The following is a 14,156-nucleotide window of genomic DNA, read 5'->3' as shown; positions in this document are numbered from 1 at the left end:
ATCGTATTCGATGTATTGTCTACTTTGGTGTTCATTGGGTCGTCACAGGTTTAGGATAACTCTATCATATCTCCCTTTCATGATAGATAATACACTACACCAATAGAATAAGATAAAAGATAGGATTTTATTATCATATCCCATTGGCACAACAAATAATCGTTGGGCCGTCACGGTTGCGATGTGAGACCTTTTTAGATATATCGGAACAAGTCCCACAATCGATGCTAAGGGATAAGAGTGGCCTAGGCCCTCCTTTTAGCATTAATGTTCTAATTGTAAGTCCATTATTATCATTAAGGTCACCGTATTCGAAGTATTATCTGTTTTAGTGCTCGTTGAGATAACAAAATTTCATTGGGCCATCATAGTTTTAGGATAAGACTATCATATTTAGGATAACACTATCATATCTCCCCTTCATGATAGACAATACAATACACCAATAGAATAACATAAAAGGTAGACTATCATATTTAGGATAACACTATCATATCTCCCCTTAATGTTCACATTCGGTGGCCATGTTTGGTTGATTTTTGCACCTACCATATATTGCACCTGAATTAGATATTTGATATGGCATGAAATTTTACATTCTTGCACTCATAATTATAAGTGTTATGATATGATAGAAAAGAAGAAATGTTGTAGGTGTAAGCATAAATTGCAAGCCAAGTGGTGGCTCTGACCTGTTCCAAGTTGCATTAAAAGGGAGATTGAAAGGGACAGAGATGCACAAGTTGTTACAAACCTATATTAGAATTTTTTTTTTTACATAACCTATACTAGAATATAGATTATAGAACTATGAAAACTCAAATAAAGATGCCAACTCACCCGATCGAGTTTTTTTCTCGTGATGTATATTATAGGTCTTGTGGTAAAAATAAATAAAAAAACTATTTTTCAAGTAGTAATTTTTTAAGGGATTTTTTTTAATTAATAGAAGCTAATTTGTGTTTGGTTATAATTATATAAAAAAATATTTAAAAATAAAAATAAAAAAGAGCTTTTTAATTTTAATACGTGTGGGAACAATACTTTACTCTCTTTTTTTATATTTTTTTGAGAGTTTTTATTTATTTATAATATATACTATTTAAAAGGGAATACCTAGTTTTTTTTTGTGAAAAAGGGGGCTAAGAGCCCAAAAACAAAATTAACGAATGCCTGCCAAATCAGAGGCTAACAAATCATGAATGAAAATAGGAGGCAAATCATATACAACTAGATTTTTCTCTAATAAAAAAATATTGTTTAGATAAAAAAAAAATATGCCACTAAATTGGCCTCCCTGCCAATATGCATATATGAAACTATCTCACAAGAAGTTGTTAACTCAGATATCTCTTATACCAAGTCAAAACAGTCACTCTGAAGGGAACATCCTTTCTTCAACTGTGTGATTGCCTCCAGGGAATTAGGCTCTATTAAAATACGTGTACCCAAGCTTCTAAGGTGAATTAATTGAAGTCCTTGGTTAATAGCCCACAACTCAGCTTTGATGACAGAGCAACGATCTAGTTTCCTTGAAAATGTTGGAATTCACCTACCATTTGAATCTCTAATTAAACCACTACAAGAACTTGTTCCCGCATATGACACAACACCATCGCCATTTAACTTGATATACCTTGAAGGAGGACAACTCCAGTTCCTTAGGTTATTTGTGAACTCTAACTGATCTCCTACATCAAATGGAGAGTTACTATTGACTATATATTTCACGCAGTTCATTACCTTGGATACTAGTTGTTTTGTTGATGAGAAAGAATGTTGAAACACGATTGTATTCCTTCTATGCCACAATGCATCGATTGTGATAGCAAAGATAAGGGGCCAATTCATCCCCCTGTATGTCTTCTAGTCAGGTGAAACAGTAGCCACTCTTGAATATTACTTCCCATGGGTCAGTGGATAGTAATTCGACCAGGCACAAGGAACTGAATCAAATGATGACAAGCTTGCATAGGCAGTTCTAATGGTGATCAAACCATCAGTACTAAGGTCATAAAGAATTTCATCAGGCATGGCATTAATCATGGGAGGAGTATGAGTTGTAATATTGTTCAAAGACTCTCGAGGTAACCATGGTAAAATATGGTCAAACTTCCACATTCCCTGTTCAATCACGTACTCTCGGACCTTCCAAAAAAGTTTGACAGGTGGAACAAATGTAGTTGCGTGTTGAATAAAAGGATCATGTTGTGGCAACCAGGAGTCAAACCAAAAACATGCAGAACGACCATCCTTTACTTGCCACTGAACATGTGAAATGACGTGCTTCCAATTCAAGCAAATGCCCTGCCACAAATTAGACATTTTAGCTTTCTTCTCAACCTGGGGGATTATACCATCCTGACATTTATACTTCAAACGTACTACTTTCACCCAAAGTTTATTAGGTTCAATAAGCAAACTCCAACAATTATTCATCATAAAGGAATTATTGACCTCTCAACGACCGTAGACCTAACCCGCCGCACTCTTTAGGCATGAAAATAGTATCTCAACTAATGGCATGAATCTTCCTTAGAGTAAGTTTATCACCCCAAAGGAAGTTTCGACTTAATTCATCACAAATGTTCCAGGGCATATGAACCGTTTGCATGGTGTAAGATGGAATAGCCACGATGACTAATTTGCATAAGGTGAGTTGACCCGTAAAGGAAAGGGTAGAGGCTTTCCACCCACTTAAACTCTTAGTTACACTATTGACCATGCTTTGATAATCACTCCGTCGGATTCGGGAATGATGAGTAAGGAATGCCTAGTTTATCTTTATGGTTACTAAACCACTTTCTCTTTCATTTTTTTTATTTACTAGTATTTTAGTTTATACCACATGCTAATATTTAGTATATATAATTAAATTTTATAATAAATTATACATACAAATAAATACTATATTAGTATTTTAATATGTGCAATAGACAAACTAAATATTTATTATATGTAAACTAAAATTTATAATAAATCATATAAATAAATATTATGTTTGAATATATAAATGCTCTCATACAAAATAAAAACTTGTGTTTAATATATAAGAGTTGATTTGAATGTGTAAATTATACTTAAAATTTGCATAAATAGAGATTTTTAAACATATATTTCAATACATTCATTCCTCAACCATGACCATCAATTCACACAACATATATTAATTATAAATTAAGACTTATGCAATGAATGTACCTAACTATATATGCATGTGGTACCACTATCCTCCTCATCATTCAGAATATAGAATAGTCTATGAGTTATAGAATGGGACCACCCTATTGAATTGGATAGAGTGATCCCCCCTGAACCACCTTAACGAGGGGATGTCTATCAGGATCCCATCAAAATATTACAGCTGACCATGATATCCTCCCATTCCCATTAGAGGTTTCCCCATCATAACACCCCCAAGGCATAATTAGATGACCTATGATATCCCACATTCATAAACTCACATTATCCCGCAAACAAAATATGTATGCATGGACTGAATACACACATTACAACAACACAATATGCATAACTCATCTTCTCGAGTGTCAGTCTGCAACATTGGACTTATTTAGCAATGTCAAAAAAATATGTACCTACGAGTATCCATGGATAAAATTCGCAATAGATAAAAAATGAATATTGTAAATAGATATCTGTGGGTAACAAATACATATTTTTTTATACATGTACTTGCTAATATTCAATTTATTTGGACTTGTATAAATTTAATTTTATTTGGACTTTGTTTGGACTTATAGTAGTTAAGTATTATACTTTATTATCTTTTATTTTAATTTATGTGTAATTGAAATATTTTATTTTATTGGATTTTGGTCTAGTCCCTCGAAGCACTTTGTTTTTCTTTCTTCTTTTTAATATATTCAAGTGTGCTACAAATTAAGGGTAGGATTTAAGGTGTCAACGTTGTTGGAACGTTGCTGGAATCTCTTGGTCTTATAGTGATGTTTTGTATGCCTGATCTTATATATAAAAAATTATTTTAACAATTATTAATTGTTTGAACTTTAAGTTTATGTGATTGGACATTTACAGTTTAGTTTCTAAATCCACTTATTGTTATTAGTATAATTGTGAACAATATTTGAATTTTAATTTTACAATCTTCAAACTTTTTTATGTGGATTTTATTTGAGTTTTAGTTATAATCTTCAAACTTTTTATGCATATTTTATTTGTATATTTTTATAACTTTTAAAATAAAAAATTGTTACAAATAACTAAAATGCATGGTTAAAATATTTTGTTCAATATTTTTAAAATATATTTTTTTAGTAAATATCCACAAGTACCCGCAAATATCTACGGATATTGAAAAAATATATTGGTATCCGCTTAACGAATATTCACATGAATATGGAAACGGATATTTATCCAACAAGGAAGGTAGTGGGGGATACTACCTGTACCTATCCCACCCTGTTTACATCCCTAAACTTATTCATCTCATCTCATCATAGTACTCATCATAATGAGTCATCACATTTAGACATTTCATCCTTTCACATTTATCACAATATACATCATCACATCTCAACAATTCAATAAAACAACTCATCATACAATGTCATCATATTAGCTTATCAAACTTCATTATTTAGGCAATTATTTACATAATAATAATCATTAAGTTATTCTCTTAGTTCTTAGTCTTAATTTTTTCTCTTAGTTCCTTAATTATCAAGTAGAAACAACATCATAAGGGAAAAATAACATGGTCCAAAACAAAAGTTAAAAATTATAATATTTCAATATCACTAGTCTAAACAAAAGAAATTTAAGTAATGTCATATTTTCATTAACACATGATATATATTTTAACAAAGAAATTTAAGTAATTTTATTATAATGGGTATCTTTATCTCCATTTATTATCCGTTGCGAATTTTATTCGTGGATATCCGAGGGCACAAATTGTTTTTATCATCCCTAGTCACCATTATCACTAGCTTCTTTGTATGCATATATATTACAAGTTGGTATATCAACCACTCTCCAAAGACAATAATAATAGCCGATGTGGAATTTTATGCCTTTCATAATACTTCATATTTACAATATTATCTTACCTCAAATTTGATCTCATATGCAAAATGTGTGATCTCGTGTCTCAAAACCTTACTTTTCAAGGTTCTCCTTTGCATTTGACCCTAAACCCAACAACACATACTAACACACTAACCTATATTTATTTTATTATATAAAATAACTCTTATTTATTTTAAAAGTTCAATTAACTAAATTAGTTAAGCAATTAAAATAAATTATGTTCTCACCTGAAGTCAGTCTAGGGATGACCTTTTGATGAGATCGGCGAGTCTCCCTTGCTTGGCACGTCTGTCACTCCGAGGTAGGGGTTGTACCTGCAAAAGAGACTCCGAAGTTTAAGTTAGTTCCTATGGGTGTATGGGTCTCGTATATATATAGTGCACATAACTTAATGTGAATTAGGGTTTTTCCCCTTAGGTGGGAGTAGGGTTGATTTCGGCCCAAGGTTGGCTACGGCCCATCAAGTCATGGGCTCGCGCGTAGGACTGATGTTAGTGTGATTGGGGCCGAGCTGGACTTCGGTATCCGATGTGGGTAGTACAAATTACATATTGAACAACCACTACAAAAAAAAATGTATTTTAACATTAGAAAAATGTTGCTAATATATTTTTATGATATTTTATCAAATATAAGATAAAACCTATTTTACTAAATACTTTTAACAATATTTTACATATTAGCAACAAAACTTTTAAATTTTTTAGGCTTTTTGACCACAGTGGGGCTGTTCTAAAAATATATTATGCAAATGGGGCTGTTTTGTAACTAATTATACTTTTGGGGTTGTTTACAACGGTGTCGCTATGCCCCATAGCGACACTCATGACACGTAACAAATTTTTTTTTGGTCTAGGTTGGGCTTACATCAGTGTCGCTATAGGCTAGGCCAGCACAATTGATGGACTAACAAAAACAATGTAGCTCATAACGATACTCTGTAAGAAAAAAATAAAAAAATCAAAATAATAGAAATGTAAAATAAAAATAATAAACTAAGTTATTTATTATATATATTTATAAAAATAAAATTAAGTTTTTTAAAAATGTAATTTTAAATTAAATTATATGTATTTTTTAAAAGAGGCGCTATGGGTCATAGCAACATGGTGTCGCTATGGGCCATAGCGCCAAGCATTTTGTATTTTTTTCCAAATAATCACGTTTTATTTTTAATTTTTAATTTTTATATTTTTAATTAAAAGTACACAAACTAAATAATTTAAATAAAATTATATTATAATATGTTAAATTTTAAAAAAACTGTGGAAAAAATAAGTAAATAAAATAAAAACGAAAAAACTGGAAAAATAGGTGTCGCTATGAGCAGCGACACCATTTATTAATTAATTTTTAAATATTAAATAGGTGTCGCTATGGGCAGCGACACCATTTATTATTTATTTTTTAAATATTAACATTTCATTTAAAACACTTAATTTATATATTTTTAATTAAATATTTATAGAAATAAACAAATTTTATTAAATTTAAATTATCAGTATTTTGTTTAATATAATTAAATATATATTTTCAGTAATTTGTTAATAAATTTAAATAAAAATAATTAATTGTGTAGTTTAAAGAAAAGTTATTGTTTAAGTGTATTAATAATTTATTTATATATTAATTAAAAAAATTGGGCCAAAAAAACGTAATTGAAAAAAAAATTAAAAACTGGTGTCGTTATGGGCAGCGACACCATTTTTGTTTTTTTTTTTAATTTATAAATATTTACATTTTATTTTAATTTTTTGAAATTTGTTTATTTATATATTTGTTTAATATAAATTTTATTTTATATATATTTATAGTTCAGTTAATTTATTTTGTTTTTATGTATTAAATAGTTAAAAAAGTGGCGCTATGGCCTATAGCGATACAATGTCACTATAGGCTATAACGACCTTATTTTGTCTTTTTTTTTTAGAAAAATTATTTACTTATATTATATAAATTAATTATAATATATATTTCATTAATTGTTTTTTACCGTTTCATATTGAATATATTTTCATGTTTTAAATTTTTTTTTGAATTAATTGAAAAAAAAACATATAGAGAAATAAGTATAAAATTTATATTAGAAAATTAAAAAAAAAAGATGTCGCTATGGCCCATAGCGACATTATGTCGCTATGACCCATAGCGCCTATTACAGTATATATACCCCTCTCGGCAGTCACGTTTTGTGCACATTTTAAATCATCATTTGAAATCTTATATACCCCTCCTACCAGTTACATTTTGCTCTGATTGAAATTTGAGTAAAATTTTATTGTTCTTAAAATATAAATTGTAGCTATTTGTACTAATTTTTTTTTATTTTTTTACAGATATTATGGATCAAATTATTGTTTATATTTACACTAGAAAGATGTATGAAGGTCTTGAAGGTGTAACATTTGATGGACCAAGAAAAGGAATGTATATTAAACGAGGTATAACTTTTGATATATTAAAGAGAAGGATTCACAACAAATTTGGTCTTAAGTCAAATCAAGTGATATTATCTGTAAGTCACAGATTTTTAGTTTCACAAGATGATAACAACATATATTCTTCATTGGAATTGAGTGACGATGATGATGTACAATGCATGATAGAAGCATTTCAGAGCCAGAATGTGATGCCAATAATGGAATTATATGCTGAAATAGGTATGCAAGAATCTTCAACTTTTTCATTAGAAAATTTATCAATTGAACGATCACCTTTGATCACAAGAGACGGAGACGAAGATGGAGATGATGAAGCAGATGAAGTCTATCATGTTTCATTATCATATGAAAGCATTGATGAATCCAATGAAGATGAAATTAATGATTGTGAACCATCTGATAATGAGGTGAAGCCGGATGTTATTGTTAATAGTCCAATGGTTGAACCAATTTCAATTTATCCATCTACTGAAGGTAACATCTGTAAATTAAAATTGTCAATAATTTGTTATTTGTTTAAAATAAATTGTTGAAATTGATTTTATTGAAATTACTAAATCATTATTATTAAAATAGGTGGAAGTCAATTTTGGGGTATTTTACCCCACTACACTAACATCAATTGGAATCATCCAGATGAAGAAGATATCCCAGGGATGGATCTGCGTAATACTTGGTCAATTGGCCAAGATTTATATGTGGGGTTGGAGTTTGAGAATAAAGATGCGGTTAAAAATGAAGTAAAGCAAAATGCAATGAGAATGCATCAAAGTTTTTATGTGGTTGAGTCGAAAAAGACCTAGTGGGTTGTTAGATGTCCAAATGCACATGATGGATGTGCATGGTACATGAGAGCCATTGAGTCAAAGAAATCTAATAAGTGGAAAGTGACTCAGTGGGATGGACGTCATACGTGTTTGAACATGTCTTTGTCACAAGATCATGCTAAGTTAGATTCTGAGTTAATTGCATCATTTATACAAGGTAAGTTCTGCAAAGTTTATAGTTTATATTAATAATAATTTATCTTACTGATTACTAATATTTAATATGTAGGAATGGTTAACCAAGATCTAGCAATCAAGATTAGCCTTATCCAAGAGAGAATAACATCTCAAACTGGGTTTAAAATATCTTATAGAAAGGCTTGGATGGCAAAACAAAAAACAATTGTTAATATTTTTGGAGATTGGGAAGAATCGTATGCTTATTTACCTCGATGGCTCCAATACATGAAAGAAATTGCTCCAGGGTCATTTTATGATCTGTGTCATGATGAGTTTTTTGTTGGTAATCGTTGTGATCGTGGTTACCGTCAATTTCACAGATTATTCTGGACATTCAAGCCGTGTTGTGATGCCTTTAATTTTTGTAAACCCTTGATACAAGTTGATGGCACTCATCTATATGGCAAGTACCGAGGTACATTGCTCATTGCTACAACACAAGATGGTAATAACAACGTTCTTCCTCTTGCATTTGTTGTGGTTGAAGGAGAAACATTACTTGCGTGGTCGTGGTTCTTGTCTCATTTGCGGTTACATGTTACAAATAAAGAAGGAATATGTTTAATATCTGATCGACATCGTAGCATTAAATCGACCATTGACAATGAGGCAATTGGTTGGAGACCGCCAAATGCATATCACAAGTACTGCATTAGGCACATTACAAGTAATTTTAATACTCGATTCAAGGATGTGAAACTAAAACAAAAGCTTGTGAAGTTAGGTACGTATTGTTATTTTAAATTTTTGAATCATTTCAAAATCTTTATTGTGAATTATTTATAATTTGTATGCGGGGTATACACCGTGTAAACACATTTTTGATCGTAATTTTCAAAAGTTTTGTGAATCTAGCCCTGATGTTGAAAGGTGGATATGAGGGATATCAAAAGACAAATGGAGCATGGCATATGATGTAGATGGTTGAAGATATGGTCACATGACAACAAATTTGTCTGAATGTGTGAACAAGGTTTTAAAGGATTGTAGAAATCTCCCTATCACTGCATTAGTTCGATCGACTTATACTAGGTGCGCTGAGTATTTTAGTAATCGTGGTAGTCGTGCTTTAGCCGATGTTTCATCTGGGAAAGTTTTCGTTTCAAAGTTGGTTGAAGCTTTGCAAAAAAATCAAGAAGAGGCTTGTTCCCACCAAGTTTGTAGATATGACATTCAATCTTCAAAATTTGAGGTTGAAGAGACATTTGATCCAATAACACAAACAGGAGGGAAGAAATGGGTAGTAAATTTAAAGGAACGATACTGTCAATGCAGAAAGTTTACAGCATTTCATTATCTTTGTTCTCATGTTATAGTTGCATGTGGTGTTGTTAACATTGATTACTACCAATTTATAGATCCTGTTTATACTAGTGATTATGTTTTAAAAGCGTACTCTGGTCCGTGAGAACCAATCGGAAATGAAGACTTAATCCCTCCAAGTAATGAGGATTGGATACTTGTCCCAGATCCAACATCTGTGCGCGGGAAAGGGAGACCAAAATCCAGAAGAATTAGAAACGAAATGGATTGGGTTGAAAGCTCACAACGACGACCAAAATGTAGCATATGCAAACAAGAAGGTCACAACAGGCGCAATTGTCCATCTAAGTCTAATAATCAGTCTATAAGTTTTGAGGATGTTTAGCATTTTTTAAAGATAATGTAATTACTAATGTGTATTCATGATGGTCATTGTAAAAGATAATGTAATTACTATTGTCTATTCATAATTATACAATGTCTACTGATCATCGTCTTCCTGATCTTCCTCATAATCTTCTACTTGTCGCTGGTCGTCATGATGATGCCCTCTAACAATACCAGGAGTTAGAATACATCGTCGTGGTCTTTCCCTTGCAGCCCTTTGAGGATTTCTTCGAACACGTAATTGTTCTGGCTGTGATGGTGGATGACTAGCCTCCGCAGAAAATTGTGGATGCAAATCAACACCTGCAACGTCAAATTTAACACAAATTATAAATATTCATAATAATTATAAGAAGAAAAGAATAACAAAATAATAAAATATGATACGACCTGATGTATAAGTACGACTGATATAATCATGATCATATGGAATATGAAAAGGTGCTTCCTGACTCTGTTGTGTGGCATCCTATGGCAGACTTGGTTGTGGAGTTATTAAAGAGGATTCTCCAAAAATATGATCCATCATTTCTGATGATATACCGGGTTCTAGTGATGAGTCTAAACCAAGTGACTCACATATATGTGTTGTTGTCATCGGAACTGATGTCTCAAAACCTGGTGGGCGTGGTGGTGTGTACCAATATGTATATTGGGATTGCGATGGATAACTGGGCTCTTGAGAAGGAATATAATATAACCCTGTTGCTCTGTCTGGCAAAGTAGGGTACATGTGATCCATCGCCTCAGTTGTCGTTCTTCGTCGAGATAATCCTGTAGCCTCCCTAGACTGTGGAGGAACATTGAAAGTCCCCAAGTCATATGAATCATAGGGAGGGGGTGCTTCCTCAGCTGGCTCAACGAAACGTGCAAGATAGTCCAACCTGTGGAGGAGTAGGTGCAAAGTGGTATGCATATCGATTGGCCCAATGCTCAAGTGCTAGACTTAATATTGTAGTCCAATCATCATCAGCCTTTCCCCGCAAGGTCAACGCATGCACATGAGCAGGAGTCATCGGAGGATTTGGAATTGGTTGTTGGCAACCAAATTGCCTCATCACCCTATCTGGCTGATGCCATTCACAAATACACAGAGAAAGTAACGGGATTACAGAATCCCAAATACGAATCCCCTGTGTGCAGTCCTCGGGCATCTGTTCAAAAGGCGAATATGGTTGCCAAATAATCTGTAAATAATTTTTTTTAATTAGTTTATATTAAAATACTAATAAGTTACATAATGAATTTTTAAAACCCCTAAAATTTGAATTACTTACAGATTTTCTAGTCAAACGGTCAAAGAATTTGCGATAAAATTTAATATCATCGCTCATACTTATTTTAGTGGATGTGTTGGACCACCTGAAATCAAAATGTAAACAATTAAATTCTCTAAAATTTATTGAATAATTATATAAATGTTAATATTTGAATTTGATCATACCTTAAACCAATAGGACTGCCTGGAGGAATAGGTGAGAATGGTGAAGAGAGAATGCTTGGGAATCATTCCCATGCCCATAACTGCAATAAAAGTGTAAACCCACCACAACTAGGCGTTTTGTAATCAGTAGAGGTGCATAAATTGCGATACAAACATCCAAGCACAGCTGCACCCCATGCATATGTCTTAATAGTTTGAAAGTCACCTAAAAACGCTAACCACCTTAATGAGACATAGCTTGAAAATCTATCAGGAACAAGAAGTCCTCCTAGAGAATGTAGTATCCAAGCTCTAGCATAAGGAAGCAACTGATGTAGCTCATTTATGTCATCTGCAATGTCATTAAAGTTTGTCGCCAACCAAGATAACTTAACGCAATGTCCTTTAATTTCTGACTGAGGTGGAACAACACCTAAAAAATCATGAGCTGCATAAAATAAAATAAATTATTTACTGATTATTAATATTATAAAAGGCAATTAGTATAACAAAAAAAAACTTAAAGTATAGTTATTTTAGTACCTAATCCCAATATATTAGCACTGTCTCGACTTAACACTGGTTCACCATCAACTGGAAGACCAACAAGCATACCAACATCTTGAAGAGTAATTGTGCATTCTCTGAATGGCATGTGAAATGTGTGTGTTTCTGGTCTCCATCGTTCTACCAAAGCAGTTAACAAACCAGGACTAACTTTGATATAACTCAAACGAGCAATTCATCCAAATCCTGTTGGTTCTAATAACGGAACTATTTGATGTGGAACTCCCTCAATTCCATTGCGCGTTGGAGCAGCACGTCGTGCTATTAATTTCCTATCATCTTCTCTATTCCAAACATGTTGTAAAACATGTATATTTTGCAATGTCAATAAATCATCCTCAATGGGTCCACATGTCACACACATAGCTGTAGAAGATGATGACATCTATAACAAAATATAACAACACATTATTTCATACATTATATAAAATATAAATAAACTAATATAAAAAATTGTAATATAACACTAACAACCTTAAAATTTTTTTATATATATAATTAAAAACATTATATAAATATAACTAAATTATACTAAACAATTTACATAAATTTATATATTAAATAAATAAATTAATATGATATAGCCTATAGCAACTTTAGAATCATTACAGGAAAAAAATATAAATATAAGTAAATAAATTGCACAGAATTAAATTAAATAAATTTAAATTTAAAATTAATTTATTTTTTAAATAAATTTTTTAAATACAATTATTTATTAAATTAATTTTTAACGAGTTTAAAATTTATATATATAATTAAAAACATTATATAAATATAACTAAATTATACAAAATCAATTTTAAAAAAAATTTAAATTAATTTATATATTAAATAAATAAATCAAAATGATATAGCCTATACCAACTTTAGAATCATTACAAGAATAAAATATAAATATAACTAAATAAATTACACAGAATTAAATTTAATAATTTAAATTTTAAATAAATTTTTTAAAAAAACAATTTATTTAAAATGGTATAGGCTATAGCGACTTCACAAACAAAAAAAAAATACTCATAATTAAATAATTACACAGAATGAAATTATAAAATCTAAAATTTAAATAAAGTCAGTTTTTATATAATTTATTTAAAATGATATAGTCATAACGACTTTATAATAATTATAGAAAAAATATATAAATATAACTAATTAAATTACACTAACTAAAAAAATAAATATAATTAATTAAATTACAGAAACTAATAAAACAGAAAATACCTCAAACACAAAATATCTCTAGGGCTATGCGGAAGTCCAAAAAAACAAAATTAACCTGAAATAATAATTAAAATATATATAAGTTACAAAAAATTTAAAAATAACAAAATAATTTATAATTAAATTAAAGACAGAAAAAAAAATTTGCTTACCTGATGGTGATTCTCGGAGGCAATGGGTGAAACAAATGGGGGGACCATCTCAAGGTTAAAATCCCTTATATAGGGGTATTTTTTTTTTACTGTTAAACACCACGTGTCAATTACTATTGCTTAAATTTGCGGTAATTTGACACGTGGCTAGTGTCATCAATTTTTCAACCACCACAGTGTCGCTATGGGCTATAGCGACACAGTGTCGCTATAGGCCATAGCGCCACTATTTTTGACCTTTTATTTTTTTTAAAATTATTAACTAAATTAATTTTTTTCACATTTTAATTTTGTTTATGAATTTTATATAAATCTATATTTATATATTTATGTTTTCTATTTTTTCTTTATGTTTTATATATATATTTTTTGTTTTTAAGTATTTTATTTTTTAAACGAGTGGCGCTATGGCCTATAGCGACACTGTGTCGCTATAGACCATAGCGCCACTATTTTTGACGTTTTATTTTTTTAAAAATTATTAACTAAATTAATTTTTCCCAAATTTTAATTTATTTTATGAATATCATATAAATCTATATTTATATATTTATCTTTTCTGTTTTTTCTTTATGTTATATATATTTTTTTATTCCTTTTTATGTTTTTTAATTTTTAA

General features: G+C 30.6%; 1 protein-coding gene across 1 annotated transcript; it reads left to right on the top strand.

Moving 5' to 3' along the window:
• Positions 1–8,359: 8,359 nt before the first annotated feature.
• On the top strand, positions 8,360–9,438 carry LOC109811920 (uncharacterized). Its single transcript, XM_083064839.1, has 3 exons — positions 8,360–8,495; positions 8,568–9,242; positions 9,374–9,438. The coding sequence occupies exons 1-3, from the start codon at positions 8,360–8,362 to the stop codon at positions 9,436–9,438; spliced, it is 876 nt and encodes a 291-aa protein (XP_082920965.1).
• The last annotated feature ends 4,718 nt before the right edge of the window (positions 9,439–14,156 follow it).

The sequence above is a fragment of the Cajanus cajan genome, chromosome 10 (genome assembly GCF_000230855.2).
Source record: "Cajanus cajan strain Asha chromosome 10, NIPB_CcT2T_4, whole genome shotgun sequence".
Taxonomy (NCBI): Eukaryota; Viridiplantae; Streptophyta; class Magnoliopsida; order Fabales; family Fabaceae; genus Cajanus; species Cajanus cajan.
This window is presented reverse-complemented; position numbering and strand designations above follow the sequence as displayed.